The 20,165-nt window shown below is 40.0% G+C and overlaps 1 protein-coding gene across 3 annotated transcripts in view; it reads left to right on the top strand.

Moving 5' to 3' along the window:
- The window catches only part of LOC120803465 (collagen alpha-1(XX) chain), a 43,346-nt gene that overhangs the window by 7,309 nt on the left and 15,872 nt on the right, over positions 1 to 20,165 (top strand). For all 3 annotated transcript variants that reach the window (XM_040151934.1, XM_040151933.1, XM_040151936.1), the window contains exons 4-20: positions 1,341 to 1,484; positions 3,540 to 3,713; positions 5,012 to 5,209; positions 5,874 to 6,041; positions 7,267 to 7,386; positions 7,465 to 7,629; positions 7,945 to 8,103; positions 8,285 to 8,457; positions 9,163 to 9,292; positions 12,894 to 13,039; positions 13,736 to 13,865; positions 15,456 to 15,595; positions 17,235 to 17,361; positions 17,541 to 17,680; positions 17,781 to 17,913; positions 18,567 to 18,712; positions 18,908 to 19,037. In XM_040151934.1, coding sequence (XP_040007868.1) covers positions 1,341 to 1,484; positions 3,540 to 3,713; positions 5,012 to 5,209; positions 5,874 to 6,041; positions 7,267 to 7,386; positions 7,465 to 7,629; positions 7,945 to 8,103; positions 8,285 to 8,457; positions 9,163 to 9,292; positions 12,894 to 13,039; positions 13,736 to 13,865; positions 15,456 to 15,595; positions 17,235 to 17,361; positions 17,541 to 17,680; positions 17,781 to 17,913; positions 18,567 to 18,712; positions 18,908 to 19,037 — 2,523 coding nt within the window. The remainder of the gene's footprint in view (positions 1 to 1,340; positions 1,485 to 3,539; positions 3,714 to 5,011; positions 5,210 to 5,873; positions 6,042 to 7,266; positions 7,387 to 7,464; positions 7,630 to 7,944; positions 8,104 to 8,284; positions 8,458 to 9,162; positions 9,293 to 12,893; positions 13,040 to 13,735; positions 13,866 to 15,455; positions 15,596 to 17,234; positions 17,362 to 17,540; positions 17,681 to 17,780; positions 17,914 to 18,566; positions 18,713 to 18,907; positions 19,038 to 20,165) is intronic.

Genomic DNA, 20,165 nt, shown 5'->3' with positions numbered 1-20,165 from the left:
CTCCGCCTTCACATTTGTGATTTTTCCTGCCCCTCTAACTTCCTCCTTAACATTTTGTTCGTCTTGTCACCCTCTTATCTCCCATTCCACACTGTACAGCTAAGCCCAGGCAGGTCTCAAAGAGAGACAGAGGGGGGCTTAGAAGACGTTTTCAGTCCAACACAAGACTTGTCATGCCTAAAGGTGTAGGGTCGGGGGTGGGGGTGTTGGGGGGTGGGATGATGAGATTACAGGGGCAAGACAGTACAATTCCGGGAGATCCGCTCAAAAGAATTGCAGAAGGTTGCAACATAGATCTGTGATTTGGAGTGGACGACAGAAGAGGAAGCAGTGTATCATTTGTATAGATCAGGAAAAGATTTTGAGGACAAGATGGGAGTAGAAGGAGGGATTACACAACAAACTGCTGAAAACTCCCCCGCTAGTAAAATACAGTTTGTACATAAGCCTGTATTTTACAGGCTGCACATCATGGTACCGGATATTGTCTGTGCCACTGTAAAAATGACTGTAGCAGAGAATTTTCAAATTCGTACAATTCCAGTATTTCTGCAGCATTGTGCTGGAACATTTAGACATTTTGGTTCACATATTTATTGTTGACCTTTACAGCGTAAACTCTTGGGAAAACACATTCGCAGAAGCAGATCTGACTCAGACATCCAAGGCCAGTAGACTGTGGAGAGGGAGGGCCATCAGTACTTTATCACTTATCTTGTGGTAATGTTTTTTTTGTAAACACTACATGTTTTACATGTAGTTTTTTTTGTTGTTTTAATGTTTTACATTAAAACAACATTCACTTTTATAATACAAAAAATGAAGTTGACCCCACACTCAAATATCTATTGTGACATATGATACGAGATCAAGAAGACAATTAAGGCTGTACTGTAATTTTAATTATTATGTTATAAGAACATCCAGAAAATTCAGTGAACATTATTAGGAACATTAAAATGGAACAATTTAAAGGATATAATGATGACGTAATATGAAACCTGGAGCAAAACATCTTGCAGGATTCGAAGCAGTCCTGTCAACTTAATGTACACTTGGTTTCTAGCTTATAGTTTTCTTTGTAGTTTTTTTCAGTATTTTGTGTAATTTGAATATGTTTAGTTTATTTGACTCTTGAATTTTTTAATGTTTGGATGTATAAGGGTTTCTTTAGTGTATCTCAAAACTAAAAAACAGACTCTCTCCTGCTTATTTTTAATACTTGTGCAGCACAGAAGATCTAAGGGGACATCAGGAAACATGACTTACCCTTTAGACTTAATCTCATATCAATACCAAGGCAGTCATTTATCGACCAAAATGCTTGTCTGCTTTTCCAGAGGTTCCACAGCCAGAGCTGATGCTGACCACTACACGGGGCCGTGCAACCGTGGCAGGACTGGACTCCAGTCAGGAATACGCCCTCCAAGTCCTTGTGCTCAATGGGACCACAGAGAAACTTCTCGCAAAGAGACGATTCACCAGTAAGAAACACGGCGAGGTGGATGGGAGGAATTAGAATTTATCTGTGATCCATAAATTTTATTTCTGATTAACTGGAATTCACAAAATATGCTGCAGTTTTTTTTTTCCCGGGGGGGGTGAAAAGGGGACATAAAATCCACAGGCATGATGTGATGTACAACATTGACTAGAGATAAAAAGAAATGCTATAGGACCTGCTGTCGACTCAGTAGGTAATCTGACATTGGAAGACAGCAAAGTCATATTATAGGAAGCAGTGCATTTTTGACATTCTTATGTACACACAGTGCTACTCTAGCTGGATTACAGGCTGAAAGTGATTGTGTTTGAACTTATTGTGTGTACTCACGTGAGTTAAGTGTGTTCCTGGGTTGTAAATCTGCCCACCAACATTTGTTCCTCTGTGGCTCACAAAGGCAGCCTTACCAGCAAACTTACAGTCAGTAATGGCTTTCTACCCACATTGTGAGACTGTGTTGAAGGACAAGCAGCTTGCAGAGAGGAGAACAGTTTGTCTTAAGTTTACAGGTCATTTCTGAGGAAAAAAAGGAGGGATGGCGATTTGGACCTGTGTATGGAGGATTAGGCTCTGCATGGGAATTGGCATTACATTTTGCACTTATTGTCCCTCAGGTTATTTCAGACATCTCTGTCTCTGGCTCCATCATTGTTTATCCTAAAACAGTGACAGCGAATTGCATCACAGCTCTCTGTCTATTGATTCCCCCTGATTTGTGGGCCCCTTTTTCCTTTGACATTTTATTCTTACACTGTGATTAAAACCCTCCTGGGGCTCATATTAGATTGTATAATATTTGGATATAGCCTGTGGTTGCTTGTGAACCGTGCAAGTGATAGTAGGTTACTGTGTCGAGTCAAGCATGTCCGGGCAGGCCAGAAAAACATGTTGACTTGGAAATTTGTAACACCGGCTGTCTTGCTGGAATGATGGCAGTCTGGGAATTCCTTTCCTGATGCGTCTTCACCTTTTCCACTTGCTTTAAGCCCCTCTGGGCCCAGTACTTATTTTGAGCTTCGCTAGTGATAGTAGGTTACTGTGTTAAGGCAGATCTTACTTCCTTGGAAATTTCACCCTCAATTTGCTGTTTTTGACCTTGTCTCTTTACTCCAGGCAAGGATTTGCGAACAAGATCTTGTGAAGCGGTTAAGCCAGGAAAGTAATATAATACAACAAACAACTCAATCTTTGCTTTTGGCATATTCAGTTTTATCTCTCTGAACTGAAATTCAAACCTACCTGAAAATAGATATGTTTTCCAGTCATGCTGTTGCATTATCAGCATTCAGACTGGCCTGCAGTCATTTTACTCAAAGGCAGGGGAATAACACTTTTTGTAAAAAACAAACATGATTCGTATTGTTAATGTGCAGACTTTACTTATATTCCAATCACATTGTGTGCTTTTCCTTATGCAGCTATGATCTTCATATACAGACTGCTTTCAGCCTTGCCAGTGGAACAGCTTTAGGGATGGCAATGTTGATCCGTTTGTCACAGATATTCATGGTCCTCAGTGGATGAATCCTAATGACTTTGTTGACCCCCTGACTTTTCCTATGTAACCACCATGAGGTTGACATTTGTGGTTTGAAGTCAACAAGAAATTCAAAAATTCATGTTTCCCTCAGGAGTAATTGTAATAACTTTGGTGGTACTGCAGCTTTTCATCTAGCAACACCATCAGGCCAGATTTTCTGCTTTATGCCGCTATGGCTGTAGACTTTTAGTTTTGTTTAAAGATGCAGAGGGATTGGTTTTCTCTGTACAGAGGCTAATGATTATTAGATAGTAAAGTTATTCCATTTGGATTGGGATTCAAAGGAGCTTCATATGTGCTGTATACTGGTACATCTACAATTCATTTTGAAATTGTATAAAAATGATTTGTTTTTTTTTTGTTTTACAACTTTTGACTCTCAAGAAGGTATCAGAGGTCTACACCACTGACAGTATTGTAATATTTTTAACATTAATACGAATAAATATAAATTATTCATATATGATTCCATTAGCTGCACTTTCTCTCTTCCAGTGGACGGTCTGCGGGAGGAAGAAATGATCCGCAGTGGTAGTCGGGAGCAGAGGAAGAAGACGTTGCCAGGTGGGTCAGGGTCAGGAGACCTGGATGATGCAACGGAAATTCTGCTGGGCCTGCCGACAATTCTGTATCCAGACCCCACCACCAATGCTGCTACTACTACTACAGGTAGTGCATGCAAGTAGATAATAACACACACACACACACACACACACACACCATGGTAGTATTACGGTATGATGACTTGGATCCTGGCAAAGTAAGAGGCAGTTCATACAGCAACGTTGACCTTGAAACATAGTCTGTATTAATACTGTATTATAATATAAAAAAAAAACTTTATTTGCAAATTATTAATTGCATGTTAAGCAAGAGTACAATGCGATTTCCAGTGCATGGAGACAGCGTAAAAAGACAATCACACATATAAAAACAACAACAAAGAAACATAGTTACTTATAAAACCAGTATCAATATAGTAAAAAACAGTTATACAAATCTGGCACATAAATAGAAATACATGAGTAAAAATGAACAAAATCTGGTGTTAGCAAGTTTAATTATATGAACAAATAAGTCTAGTGGCCAGACAAAGCAAGTCTATAAAAACATATTTTAAGGCATGATTTCAAGCTGAGACAGTGCCAGCAGAGTGAATACTAACTGGAAAACTTTTTCAAAGCTATGTTACCAGTATAGCAAAAGGTTGATCATCCTTGGACTTTAACCTAGACTCTGGAAAAGCTAACAGACCTAACCCATCGGATCTAAGAGGCCTTTTGGGACAGATCTACGCTGACGCCTGGCTATGTAAAGCCTTATTTGAACCGAGTAAGATTTTAAAATGATTTCTAAAAGAAGCTAGTATCTAGTGCAAAGAACCTAAAACACTGGGTGCTGTGAGAAGATGATTTTTGTCTTAATCAGAAGCCTGACTGCTACTTTCTGGTGTGATCTTTGATGGCCTCTGTCATTATAAAGCTGACAGAGAGGAGAGGAAACGGAAATGCTGCCAGCACACACCTACAACCAAGCAAGCACACATGTATACTGTAGCACAGTATACTGTATTTATGCAGGGCTTCACCAAAGAGGTTTGGCACAAATACACACACAATAATGACAGCCCAGCAACAGCAGGTGGAGTAACCATCCTTAGAGAACAAGAGGGAACACAGGAAATAAAAGCAGGGACAAGATTGATGGAGGAGAAGGAGGGTGAGGATTTGTTAGAAATTGTTGACGTTGAATCTGTGAGGCAAAAAAATGTAACCTATTCATCATAATAAATAATGTTTATGTGTTAACAAGGAAATCATGTTTTCTCTCACTTTTCCCTTTGATACTTAGGAAGTCAGATTGATCTAATGTCAACAGTAGATTTCCTGTCATGTACAGCCTCAACTGGTCTTTGCTTATCTTACTGTAACCCCACCCATGTGCTTTCCATTACCTCTCTCCTCCAGAGCCCCCAGCTACAGAACCACCCTCTCAGCCGCCTGATGAGGCCACAGAGAAAACTGCCAAAGAGAAGAGGAAAAGGAAGAAAGAAAAAGAGCGGAATCGGTCTAAGGTGGAGAACAAGGAGGAGCAGGGGACAACACAGGGTAAACGGGCCGAGGAGAATTCCCGGAAGACGCCCTTCCCTACCCAGCCGGTTACAGGTAACCTCTGCTCTCCAGTGTTACAAAAACGTGACATGACAAACTCATGCCTGAACTACTATTAAAGACATTTATTACTTTTATGAGCCAAAACATGATGGTAATGATTAAGACAGCTCCCTTTAAGCAGAAAGTAGAGCAAGTTATCTAAAGGAGCGTCTGGCCACCATCAACTTCGGCTCTTCTTATGAGTTAGGAACAAACGGCTCGAGAGTAGTAAGTGTTAGTTTGAAATGTGATGACAGTGTTTACACACGGGAGGGACAGGTAAAGGAAAGGATAATGACAGGCCATCCTATTCGGCTGTAGGGCACATGTGTCCTCTCCCTCATAATCCAAGGGAACACACACATAAACATGCATGGAAACTCATTCATGTTCATGTATGTGCTATGTTGACGCATCTACACTTACAAATTTTGCCTGCCCTACTGCACAGAGCCATCTGTTTCCTGATTTAAAAACCATGCATTTACCCATGACTCTCTAATATACAGACAGCTGACAAATGAAAAGAAAAACCAGTATGAAATGTCGTAATAAGGTGTTACAATGTCAATCCAGAACAGCTTCACTGCTCTTTACCATACACTCAACAAGTCTCTGGAAATGATCCGTCTCTGATCAGTTCAACATTATTTACTTCATTTTTCCTTTTATTAAGGCATGTCTCCAAGGAAACCATATGAGTGCACCAGCGATGCAGCGGCGGACATCATGCTTTTGGTGGATGGCTCCTGGAGCATCGGACGCACCAACTTCAGACGTGTCCGAGACTTCTTGGAGGGCCTGGTTACACCCTTCAACATTGGGCCGGACCACATTCAGATCGGTGAGGATCGGTGTGTCGGGGATTGTGTTGGTGAAGCCATCTCTAATCCCTTCTGTGGGTGGTATTTATGCAAACACAGTGCCACACAGTGGGTTTCCTGTGTCTTCTGTTCCTTTCACATCATCATTCATACTGCCTGTTACCAAGGTGCAGACTGTTTAAGGGGTATACCATAAGTTATGACATGTATGATGTGTATATGTTTGTTTTTTCCACTGCACCATCAATCAGTATGACATTTATATGCCATACTGTATGTCTGCTTGTGCATACGTCCACACACACACACATCCACAAAACAGATACCCTGGTACAGCACAGAGCACCCTAGAAACTGCCTAGAAACCACTTAGAAAATGCCATAGAAACCACCTGGAACACCTTAAGAACCACTTATTATAAACCTAGCAACACCATAGCAGCCATCAAGCAACTACTTACCAATGCGATAGCAAACAACTAGAGTGGACTGGCAACCACTTGTAAACAGCCACCTTTATTGATCTAGCAACTGACAGGAATACCATAGTAGACACCGAGCAACCTAATAGAGAAACCGTAGCAACTACTGGGAAAGCGCTAACAACCACATGTTATAAAGCAAGTAACTGCCAGGAACCAATTGAAAACACAATTCATACCTCAACCCTCTTTAGTATACTTCAGCTTATTTCAGTGCTTATATTTCAACTGTCAGGCTGACACATTTAAATAGCGACCTTTTCTGTACCCTTTCTGTACATTTCAGCTAATTTCAGCGCTTCTGTTTTATTTGCTATTTTAACTCCTTTTATTGCTTCCACTTGAACAATGTTTTGTGCGGTCTTAGTGTATTTCATCCTTCAGGCTAACCCTGTTATTCCTACTTTTCATACTCCTTTAGCTTCTCCTTCATTCAGAGCTTTTACAGTAATGCATTTCATCAGGCTGGTTGTTATAGAATACAAATAATCAGCACTGTTTGCTTGCAAATAAATAGTAATGTTGCTAGTGTCAGAAAGTGATATAATACAATCAATTTATAGCCTCCCAAAGTCTTTACAGTTACAGTGTGAGCTTTTGGTTAGATAGCTCTGTAGTAACAACAACAGATGAAGACAAATACAAAATAAAACAAAAAGAATATTAAAATTAACCACTTAAAGTATAATGGATTTGCCTTTCCGAATGGCTTGTCACACAAAAAAATAATAAAATCTTGTGTAATGATGTATTTTTCCCCTAGGTCTGACCCAGTACAGTGGTGACCCTCGCACAGAGTGGCATCTCAACAACTTCACTACTAAAGACCAGCTGCTGGAGGGAGTAAGGAATTTTAGATATAAGGGAGGAAACACATTTACAGGTAAACACACATCACAGGACACACCTTCAATATTGTTTGACACTGTAATGTGTGTGTAAGCATGCATCCACCCCCCAGGCCAGGCGCTGCTCCACGTCATGGAGGAGAACATGAAGGCCAAGGCAGGAGCGAGGTCAGACACACCATTTTTCCTGGTCTTGTTGACCGATGGAAAATCTCAGGATGACGCCATTGCTGCGGCGAACCGGCTGAAGAATTCGGGCGTCGAGATCATCGCTGTAGGTGAGACTGAAAAGAAAAGAGACTAAATACTTTTACCTTTAGCTGTTTCTTATAGCTTGTGTTTTCTTTGATCCAGTCACGTTCATCCCCTGCCTTTCTGTGCGCCATGGGACTGTGAGCAATATGGAGTTATTGTATTTACTCAGCCTCTGGGACATGAGAGGGGTTTAACAATTTCTAACCGGATGTGGTTTTATTGTCGTTGTGTAATACAGTTCCTGTAATGTTCTCAGTGTTAGGTGTTTGGAGTTATTAAGGTTTAAAGGGTTTTTGTGTTAAATAGGTTGAACCATTTTATAACTTTGTGTTATTCAGGTGTGAAGAACGCTGATGAAGCCGAGTTGAGACAAGTGGCATCGGAGCCAGTGGATCTGAACGTCTACAATGTCAATGACTTCCCTCTTCTAAGTAAACTGGTGGCACGACTGGTCCACATCCTGTGTGGGAGGATAGAGGACCGTGGCATTGCAAAGCGTAACCTATCTACTGCATCTATCTGTCTACCTGCCTACCTGTCTGTCTTTCTTTTTCAGCCAACTTGTCAGACACTTGTTTTTGAAATGCAAACCTTATTTTTTGCAATGCATGTATTTTGCTTTTCAAATGATATCTCATTGAGGTCTAATGAACGAATCCTTTGTTACTGTGTCTCCAGGAATTGAGCCTGCACCCACAGCAGACCCAGCCCTCTCCTACCCCAGTCCTACTGATCTGCGCTTCTCTGAACTGGGCTCCAGAGAAGTGAAGCTCCACTGGATCAATCCTGCTAAGCAAGTCCAACAGTACAGAGTGGTTTATCACAGTGCAGAGGGTCAGAGACCACAGGAGGTCAGAAATGTTGCCGCACATAAATTATTACCACATTAGGTAATTAGACTTAAGCAGAGTTATATAAACAAAGGACTTCCACCATGAAGAATTCCAAGCAGCCTCCACATTGTATTGTACATTGTACTCCAATTCTGGGTGAAATGTGCTTGATTGTAACCAGAAAAACACTTTTCTTTCAGCACAGACATTGCTAAAGCTTTCAGAGAGAGGAAAAAATTAGCAAAACATGTTTACCACCTTGTGTATTTTCTTCAGTAAAGTGGGTTGTTTATTGTATTTTGAGAAACACCAGTGTCACTGCCAAAAATATATCAACAAGCCTATACAATCTATTTGGAGCTTTTTTGAAATGACATGTAAAACAATGCCCTGCTCAAATTCACCTGACAGCTTGATAACTCTCTAATAGCCGGTTACAGGCCATAATTTTACAATAATATATTTATGCTTAAATATGTTGTAGGTACCACATTTAATTAGTTACTGATATTTTTCCACTTTTCCAGCAGTTTCCATTTATCTGGGTTTGTGCTTTATGTGGAATCTTTTTGCGATTTTTGTGTTATTGTTGGAAAATGACGTGGTTCTGTGTGGGATGGTAAAATAGTGTTTTCATACAAAAGGTTAATTTATACAGAATTTTAGAAGTGTTGGAGTTTTATGCATTTCTTTGTCTGACTGTAAGTGATGCTTTGTCTCTAGGTCGTATTGGCCGGCTCAGAGTCGACTGTGCTGCTGGAAGGCCTCTCCTCTCAGACACTGTACCATGTGTCCATCTTCCCTGTGTATGAAGATAATGTTGGCCTGGCACTCAGAGGAACTGTCACGACATGTAAGACTGACATCACTGTAAATATTGTAATTTAAAGGATTTGTTTGTTTATCAGTCACATATTTTTGTTTGTCAGTGTGTCACTTGCAGTATCTTAGTCAACACTGAAATGAAAGTTGAAATAATGCATCTCAGCACTTCTTTTCATCTGGATGATATGCTACATTTAAAGGATAAATTTGTTGCTATTCCATTTTTTATTGTCAACAAATCCTATGAAAAGACCAAAACCAACAATTAATTAATCCGACTAACAAGTATTGTGTGTATAGCCAAAGCCCAATGTATCTTATTCCTCTGTGTCATAGAGGTCCTTTGTTGTCCAAAAACTATTAAAAAATATATACATTTCAGTGCAATGAACACAAACTCTGTAGTTTATATTGACTTAATCCCACATACACATCCTGCTGCCATAAATGCTCACTATTACATAAAAATCCATGGCTGAAAGTAGCCCCCAACAAATTCACTATTCCCTCCTGCTTCAGTACCATTTAAAAAACTTTTTTCAAATACTATAGTGCCCAATTGTTTTAGGAAATGATTTACCACTTCCTAAAAATATTTTAAATTTATTTATTTGTGACCTGTTGATCAAGATGAGCATTTTCTGTCAGAACCAATTCACTTGAGGCTGAGTGCCACAGGCAGGCTGGGGAAGGTGGAAGTATTGACAGACATACTAACACATGGTCGGTTTTGATAGTTCATGAGATTTGTTGACAATAACAAAAGTATAGAATATTGCCAGCCTTATCCTTCCATCTATTTATCAAGTAGAATAACCAAACATTTTCTCTTTACAGTCTCACAGGTGCAGAGAGTAGGTTACTTTCTTTCCTCTTCTTTATACAATATCATTAGAGTGTTTTTGGTTTCTTGGTCATGCTTATGACGGGCATTCTTCTGCTGATTTATGATGGACTCTCATCAATATTTTTGACATTTTAGAGTGAACAATTAACATGTGGTCAAAACCGTAAGTTGGAGACCTGCTACAATTCTTTCTGAACAAAACAGCATCATATATATATTTTCTTTTTACCATTTTGGCTGTAGTGAGATTGTCATTTGTGAACAGTTTTCCATTACATTGACTTTAACAGGGTTGCATTATATATAAAAAAAAACACAACTGCCAAGAGGAATATGTTTTAAATAATAAGTTCAGCAGAGGCAAATTGGGCTCCTGTCTGTGAAAGCATGTCTGTTACTCAGAGGGCACTGATTCAGTCCCTGTAACAATCTGTATTGTGTCTATTAATAGCCTTGTATATAGTGTTTAGCAAAACACTGTAGCCCTGCTCACTCATGAGTACTATGTTGCACTAAAAAAATATCAAATTTCAGCATAACCAATATACAGCTCTGGAAAAAATTATGAGACCACTGCAAATTTTTCTGAAATCAGCATCTCTACATGGATGACAGCCATTCCATACCAATGTTTGTTGAATTCCAAAACAAGCACACCTCATTCCACTTAGTTAGGTACTGATGAGGTGATCACCTGAACCAAATCTTATTTAACGAGGAAAAGTATAAAAACCACTACTGTGGTCATCATTGTGCTCTTGCTGGATGGCAAAAACAGTGCTAGTAGTACCTCAGAAGTAACTGGACTCAAAAATAACTGTTGACTATGCCAAAAGAAAAGTTTTGAGTGAGGAAAAGAAGGGTTCAATTCTGGCTTTACTGGCAGAGGGATACAGTGAGCGTCAGGTTGCTTCCATTCTTAAAATTTCTAAGACGGCCATTCATAAGAACAAGGTCAAGCAGCAGACATTGGGGATAACATAGCTATAGACCACAGAGGGCGAAAACAACTCTCCACTGACCGGGATGACCGTCAACTCATTCGAATGTCAGTCAGCAACCGGATGACAATAGGATGACATCAAGTGACCTACAAAAAGAATGGCAAATGGCAGCTGGGGTGAACTGCATGGCGAGAACGGTTCAAAACAGGCTCTTAGGGGCAGGGCTCAAGTCGTGTAAAGCTAGAAAAAAGCCCTTCATCAATGAGAAGCAAAGAAGAGCCAGGCTGAGGTTTGAAAAAGACCATAAGGATTTGACCATTGAACTGGAGTAATCTAATCTTCTGAGTCCAGTTTTCAGCTTTGCCCAACACCTGGTCATCTAATGATTAGATGGAGACCTGGAGAGGCTTACAAGCCACAGCGTCTCGCACCCACTGTGAAATTTGGAGGATTGGTGATGATCCGGGGGTGCTTCAGCTAGGCTGGAATTGGGCAGATGCATCTTTTGTGAAGGACGCATGAATCAGGCCACGTACAAGGTTATCCCGGAAGAAAACTTGCTTCCTTCTGTTCTGACAATGTTCCCCAACTCTGAGGATTGGTTTTTCCAGCAGGACAATGCTCCATGCCAGCCAGCTAGGTCAATCAAGGTGTGGATGAAGGACCACCAGATCAAGACCCTGTCATGGCCAGCCCAATCTCCAGACCTGAACCCCATTGAAAACTTCTGGAATGGGATCAAGAGGAAGATGGATGGTCACAAGCCATCAAACAAAGCTGAGCTGCTTGAATTTTTGCACCAGGAGTGGCAAAGTCACCCAACAGCAATGTGAAAGCTGTGATTGAAAATCAGGGTTATTTTGCCAAATATTGATTTCTGAACTCTTCCTTAGTTAAAACATAAGTATTGCGTTGTTTAAAAATTGATATGAACGTGTTTTCTTTGCATTATTTGAGGTCTGAAAACACTGCATCTTTTTTTGTTATTTTGACCATCTGTCATTTTCTGAAAATAAATGCTCTAAAGGACAATATTTTTATTTGGAATTTAGGAGAAATGTTGTCGGTAGTTTATAGAAAAAAAAAGTTCATTTTACTTAAAGACATACCTATAAATAGTAAAATCAGAGAAACTGATAATTTTGCAGTGGTCTCTTAATTTTTTTTTTTTGGTCTCTCAGTATATGCACCTTCACATATGTTGGAACACAAAGCCAATATGTCCTATCTCTTTTCCATACACAGCTACTTCTGTATGGAATGCACAAAGATGAATGCACAGCAATTTAGTGAAGATCCTAAATTGTCATTTCCTTCCATTAAAGCTTCAGGCATCCTCTGCATATATATATAGTATACAATTTAAGTTCAACAGTGAACCATTTTACCTGCTCAATGAAATCAACAGGATGACTTGAACTGGTCTGTTTGTTCCTTGGTCATCTCCTCTAAAACTTCAACGTTACCATGGATTCTCTGAGAGAAATTATGCATTTCAATCTGTTCTTTTCAAATTTACACTTAAGGAGGCCAAAGGAAGGCACAACAAGTACAGGTCAAAATATGGTGGAATATTTGCTTGTAATTAGTCCAGATATGTACTGCAGTCACTGCTGATTTGTTACTATTCAGTTGGTTACAAAACTAGCAGCAAATTGAATAAACAAGGTGTCAAAAGTCTTCAGTCACCACTAAATCAAAAAATGTGCTCAACAAGCCCATCTGCAGGTTTAATTAACATCTGTAAAGCCATGTTTGTATACTACAAACCACTTCCAATGTTTCCCTACTCTCCTCTTCCTTTCTTTCCTCTGTCTCTTTCTGTCTCCCTCACTTAGTGCCCCTCACCATGCCTGCCAACCTGGAGGTGACACCTTCCTCATACAGCACGCTGCGAGTGAGCTGGGGCGCAGCACCTGGTGCGACACAGTACATGATCCTGTACTCAGCTCTCAACCATGGAGAACCTGATGACGCCAAGGAGGTGGGAATTGGATTTCTCTCTGTGTTGCGTGTGTGGGCAGGTAGATGCACAAATGAGATGGTTTGAAATAAATATATATACAAATAATTACAAGCCAGCAATAAACAAGGTAGTCAGCAGACAGAAAAGGGCAACGTCAGCAGGTAGGCAGGCAGGTGAAAACATAATGTACAAGGCAAGAAGCGCTAGAATGCAACAGCAGCTTAGGCCCTGTTCAAATAGAGTTTTCCTGTCGCTGGAATTACAAATATGCCCCATTTGCATTTGTCACCAATCCAAGTCATTCATAGCCACTGTGGGAAGCCATCGCAAGCTGCAAGTGTAACTGTTTGTTCTGTTAGCAGCATGGATGTATTGTTGTACACTAATGTGACGAAAAGAAAAAAAAAACACCCACATGTTGCTGTTGTGCTTTCATTTTATTTAATGCGGAAAAAAATCAATCACAACTGTCCTTCATCAGGCGGAGGAGTGATGTGTGTGTGAGTATTTCATAGAAATATATTTACTTTAATTCCTCTTTCCTCGCATCAAGTAGGGACTTGTAGCAGGCTTATTACCACATGACTACTGTTCCGCCCTGCACTAATGTGGGCAGAAACAATCCTATCTCAGGACAAAGTGTTGTACTAAATCTTGAGATGTATTAACAAGCCTCTAACTCCACGTTTGTATTTTGAAACTCTATCACTGCAGGAGAAGTTAAGTGCAGATCAGACAGTGGTGGAGCTGGCGGGGTTACTGCCGGCAACAGACTACTCTGTCACTCTGTATGCTCTCTATGATGAGGATCCCAGTGACCCTGTCACTGCTGTTGCCGCTACATGTAAGACACTCAGAAGTCCCAAAATGTTCTCATCCCTTATTTTATACTTCTCAAGTTTTATTTTCACATTTTCTTATTTTCTTATAGAGCTCTCATTTTTCTGTCCTTTTCTTCTTTCATTAGAATTCACACCAATGTCACTCTACCTTTTTCTCTTTTTCTTTCTCATTCCTTTTTTGTACCATTGTGCTTTCTATTCATTTCTTACAAATCTTCCTTACTCACTATTCTCTCTTCCTTTTCTGTTATCAACATACAAACAGGTGACAAATTAAAGGAAAAACCAACACCAAGAGTCTTAGTAAGGTGTTGGGCCACCAGGTGCAGCCAGAACAGCTTCAGTGCACCTCGGCATTGATTCTCCAAGTCTCTGGAGCTCTGCTGGAGGGATGAACACCATTCTTCCAAAAGATATTCCCTCATTTAGGATTTTTCAATTATGGTGATGGAGAGCGCAGTGTAACACGTCGATCCAAAATCTCCCATTGGTGCTAAAGCGGATTGAGATCTGGTGACTGCGAAGGCCAAAGCATGTGATTCACGTCATTTTCATAGTCACCAAACCATTCAGTGACCCCTCCTGCCCTACTGGAGGGGAGCATTGTCAGCATGGAAGAGATCACCCCCACCAGGATAGAAATGATTCATCATAGGATAAAGGTGATCACTCAGAACAACTTTCGATATATTTGCAGTGACCCTTCCCTCTACGGGGGCAAGTGGACCCAAACTATGCCAGAAAAATGCCAGTCACTGCAGGGGTCAAGCATTCAGGCCTGTACCGTTCTCTTGGTGTACACCACACATGCACTCGCCCAAATGTCAAGAATATGGATGACTCATCTGAACACATCACTTTTTTCCACATCTCTGTTGACCAGTGCCTGTGGTTTTTGCACCACTGAACTCTCAAATGTGCCTTCATCATTGTAATCATTCATCTCTGTGTAATTATTGACGGGCTGTTCTCACTGACACAGTCTGATCACATCCTGCATTGACTTTCTCAGTCACCTGATGAGGAGTTGCTCTTCTGTTTTTCCTTACATATCACACTAATGCAAGAGCATCGCAGTATTAAAAATGTGACCTGTCGACCGCAATTTCCGACCCTATGTACTTACGTCTTTCCCATGGATCTAAGTGCAGATGTCACAATACTCACTGTTCCTATTTAAACACCAGCCAGTTGATCAGTCTTTGTGACTGAAGCTCCTGCCATCTCTGCCCCAACAATGAACCCTTTTTCAGAGTCACATAGACCTTTGCCTCTTGCCATTTTGATACAAAATCAGAATCAACTGGGCCTTTCTATACACGCCACATAGAATTTCTATATACGCCGCAGAGCATGATGGGATGTTAATTCCTTAATTGTACCATGCAGCGCACCTGTGTGGAAGCATCTGCATTAGTTAAGTTTCTTCACTCGTTTATTCAGTTTGTTCCTTTAATTTGTCACCAGTCTTTATCTAGCAAAGAAACGTCCCGATGACACTAATAAAATAAGTCGCTTCAGTGCACTGACTAATTGTTCATCTTCCATCGTCTTCATCTTTCTCTTGCCTCACTTTTTGCCCCCCCTTACAGTGCCTCTGCCACCGCCAATGAGTGTTCAGTTCCCAATGGTCACCCATAGTATGCTGAGGGTGACCTGGGTGCCCGGAGCCGTGGACGTCCCCAGCCACAGAATCACCTACAGCACAAACCATGGTAGTGACGTCAAGCAGGTAATTTAACGATATACACTGATGTCAAATCACATACCCTCTGTCTCCAAAGCCATCCCCAGAACTGAGACCGCATCTTCTCTCTCAAAGAGAGACATATATATCAAACTATTTTGTATCACTTTTATGTGGCTTTGAATAAGAGACTGTATGCTTTAGTTTTCTATCATATCAACTAGTCGTATTGCAGGGAAACAAACCTATGCAGGCTGTAACATTCATATTAATTAGTTGTTGGTTTTTTTTCATCAATCCCTTTTCAAAGCATCACAAACTGCTTTGGATTAAAAAATTATGAAATTTATTTAAACAAGGAAAAATAAATGTAAAGGAAACAAAAATGACTCAGAACTGAATAAAATGAATTTTTTGTTTAACTTTAAATAAATCATTACACAGACACTTTAAATTCAAAACTTCTAAAAGGACCTATTAACAAAGTATGTCCAGTTTATATTTAACTTTTTGTAGTTTGAATTTTTCATTATGAATAGTCAAATTGAATAAGGCTTTTTAAAGCTGTATGATGCAGCGAACTTAGAGAGAAACAAAAAGCAAATGCTGGTGCCTTACTAAGAGCAGTGAGACTCCATACAGTCCATGTGCTGGCTGGAAAACCTAAAAAAGCTAAAAGCAGTGAAAAACTGCTGTAGAGAATGTGTCTGTGTGGGTTCAGGACTACGAGGGATCAACTGACATTACATGGAGTCATCTAATCTAACATTGGTATCAAAACCTTCATAGTTTATTAGGGCTTAAACCAGTTTTCTTCAGATAAAGATGATGATTGCACATCAACACCACATCAAGAAAATAAAATCATTTAATGTATTGTCTCTTGTTTCAATATACTTATAAGTTATTGAGCAAAGGAATTGATAAACTGTCTGCACAGATTGCTAATCTGAGTGCAGGGTTTCGGGGACATTTCAAAATGAGGCCTGGCATTCAGAATAAACGTGTCAAATCTTAATTCCTTTTTTTTCTTTCTTTAAAGTAATGAAATTCAGCATATCATTGTTACACCGGCAAATGAAAGCACAGATTAATAACTGGTGTCAAAAAGTAATGAAAATACTGTCCTGTATCATCATATCACATTCAGTCTCTTCATGGACTGAAAACAAGTGAATCACAACATGCAACCATTTTACAATTCCTTTTTGATTGTTAAAGGATAAGCTTAAAACATATCCTCTCTACTTAATCACATTTGAATCATGCATTAACAATTATCAGTCAATCAGTTTGAACTGTTTGTTAGTTTTTGGGCACAATTTATTTATCTGTTCACTCAGTTTGGTAATCTGTTTCAACAAATTCCCCCATGAATATTTTTTTTCTACCAAACACCCCCCCCCCCCAAAGGCTCTGTATCAGTCACCTTAAACTGGCTCCCTCTGAAAGAAATTTCATTCCATTGATTATTAAACATTTCACAGTCCATTAAGAAAACTGAATCACTAAATCACTTAATCTGAAAATGTCAGACATCATTCATTTTATTATTTACACCTGTGCTTTTCATACTGTGACATGTCTGTGAAAGAGGCCTGCAAACAGAAAGCTGACCTCCTGTAAAGGAGTAAAACCAACGGTAATGCCAAGTGCTGAACGTAAAACCATCTTTTTCTAAAAGGTGATGGTAACAGGGCTCAACTCGGTGCTGGTGCAGAACCTGTCCTCTTTGTCCAGATACCTGGTTTCAGTCCAGTCTCACTTCCCACAAGGCCTGTCCGCAGCACTCACCAGTAACGTCACCACACGTAAGACTTTCATTGTAGTACGTTTTTTTGTGCTTGAAGACATCATCTTTGATTTCCATCGATGCATCAAGGGAATTGTTTTGCATGATAGCAACATTAGATTAACTGTGGATGGAAAAATATTAAAGCAGGCTAAAGTCTCTTATTTTCTTTCCTCATACGTTTTCCTTCTCTCCTAGTGAAGGTGCCTTCCCCATCAGACCTCAGGGTGACTAATTTCTCAGGCAGTGATATCACTGTGCGCTGGGAAGCTGCAGCTGATGACGTTGTGTCCTACCTCATTAAATGGATCTCCCTTAGTGGAGGGGACCTGAGACAGGTGAGGATGGGTTAATGGATGGTTGGAGTGTATAATGTGTTATGATTCATATAAAATGTGAGTAAAATGTTGCTCTTTTTATCCCTGTTATGTATTTTAGTTGAGGGTAAGTGGTGAGAGTGAAGGGGCGATCCTGGAGAGGGTGGAGGACGATAAGGAATACCAGATCTCTCTGTCTGCACTTTATGGAGATGGAGCTCAGAGTGAAGCTGTGGCCATACGCTATAGCACCTGTGAGTTACACACACTGATCTACTAATAAATAAATAACTATCAGCAGCACTGGAGAGTAATTTCTCTCACTAAATTTGAACCTGCTATGTTTGGTAGGTCTTTACCTGGAAAGACAATTCCTCCAGTGTACGGGAAAAGATGAAAATTACACATCCAGGTTGTTTGGAATTTATAGAAAGAGAGCTGAGTAGCCTGTACTGAACCCTCATTGTTTGTTAGGAACACCTGTGCCCCTGCTTTTTCAAGCAGTCATCCAATCAACCAATCATGTGGCAGTAGTGCCATGCATAATATCATGCAGATACAGGTCAGGTACTTCAGTTAATGTTCGTATCAAACATCAGAATGGGGAAAAATGCGATGTCAGTGACTTTGACTGTTGCATGACTGTTGGTGCCAGACGGCTGGCTTGAGTATTTCTGAAATGGAATGGTCCCAAAAACTAAAACACATCCAGAGAGAGGGATTCTGCGGACGTCTTACTGTGTTTTTATTGTGTTTAGGTTTTTATATGTTGCATTGCTGCCAAAAAGGATTTCCTCGTGTGGGACAGTAAAGATTTAAAATGATTATATTAATATAATATAATCTGAACTGAATATACCTTGTAGTAAGTCTACATATCTCTGCTTTTTGTATTTAATCCCTGCAGTGTCTGGTGGAGGCCCGTCCAGCGTAACGGTCTCCGAGGAGACTGCGGTAAGCTTGGTGGTCAGCTGGGTACCTCCCAACGCTCATGTCCTCCAGTATCGTGTGTCTTACACTGCACTGACTGCAGCTGAAACCCAGGACAGCACTGTAAGTGAGCTGTAAACATCACCTCTTCAGCTGCCTTGTCCTTCATCCTGCTATACAGTAAATCATAGTGCTACTCAAGGGTCACAGAGATTTCCAAAAACCGCATATTAGCTCTGTCACTGTATTGACAGATGTGTGTTTTACTCGAAAGCTTGAAAGCTTGAAAGCTTTGAAAGGTGGGTTTGTTGTCTACAGGTGTTGGTCCCAGGGGGTGAAAAGCAGGTGGTGCTAGAGTCATTACAGCCAGACACACGTTACAGCATCCTGGTCACCGCCGAGTACCGCAACAGAGAAGGAGGCAGCGGTTCAGCCCAGGGCAAAACCAGTGAGTCACACACATTGAAAGGATTCACACAGCTTTTTGAAATACTGGAAAAGTGACTACATTTGAACTTGTGGCAGATTTTCTGCAGAATGCTAACACACTGGCAGGTTTATGCAGAAGAAAAAGTCCAATTTAAATGTTAAAATGACATGGCTTTGTCCTTGCAGGCACTAATATCTGCAAGTCAGAGGGACATACTTTTTACAGTACATCTAGATTGCCTCAGTCAATATGTAGATTAATTTGGTCAACTAAAATACACTCGAATTTGTTTATAGAATTTGTTTGAATTTTTGATTTTGCTGCAGTACATATGTGGAGCACTTGTCAACAACTTTTCAGTGGTCGTCATATGACTCAACATATATTTCAAAATATATTTCCAACAAATGTATGACATTAAATCGATAAAAGATGCGAGGTCTGTCCCAACCCCCACACAACATGAAAAGGTTGAAATCATCCAAATCGTAATATGAATTCACCATGGATACAATGAAATAATAGATCAGTTTGATTCTTCTTTATGTTCACATTAACCACATCTGTAGAAATTATAAAAGGTGCATTTACAGTTAGATTGGCTGGGCTATAAAAGAGTTACTATGAGTTTGAAAGAGGAGCAATAATTAGAAAATGTAGGAATGACCAATCAATCTTATTCTAAATATATGAACATGGAAGTAAACATTTTTTGTTTTTTTTCTTCATTTTTTGGTCAACCTGTTAGTTTTCCCTTCCAGAAAACCAGAAACAGTTAATGCATGATGTTTATCATGTCTATCTGTGAAGATTCTCAGTCACCCCGCTCATGGTATTTCTAAGTGCTAATCAAAGGCAAGCGGACTTGCTTGAAGTGCTTGAAGACGTTTCACTTCAGCACCGAAGAAGCCTTTCGGATGAGAAGTGAAACGTCTTCAGGAACTTTTAACAAGTCCATTTGCCTTCGAATTAGCACGGACAGAACACCAATCACTTTGTTTATCCTGTTTACCATGTAGTTGATAGAAGGCCACTGCTGACAGGTAGCACTTCTTTAAGATTTTGATGAATAAAATTCAAAAGGGCATATATTGATATTGTCAACGTAACTGTAGAGGAAATATCATTAGCTTTCCTCTTGTATGT

This window comes from Xiphias gladius, chromosome 18 (assembly GCF_016859285.1).
Source record: "Xiphias gladius isolate SHS-SW01 ecotype Sanya breed wild chromosome 18, ASM1685928v1, whole genome shotgun sequence".
Lineage (NCBI taxonomy): Eukaryota > Metazoa > Chordata > Actinopteri > Istiophoriformes > Xiphiidae > Xiphias > Xiphias gladius.
This window is presented reverse-complemented; position numbering and strand designations above follow the sequence as displayed.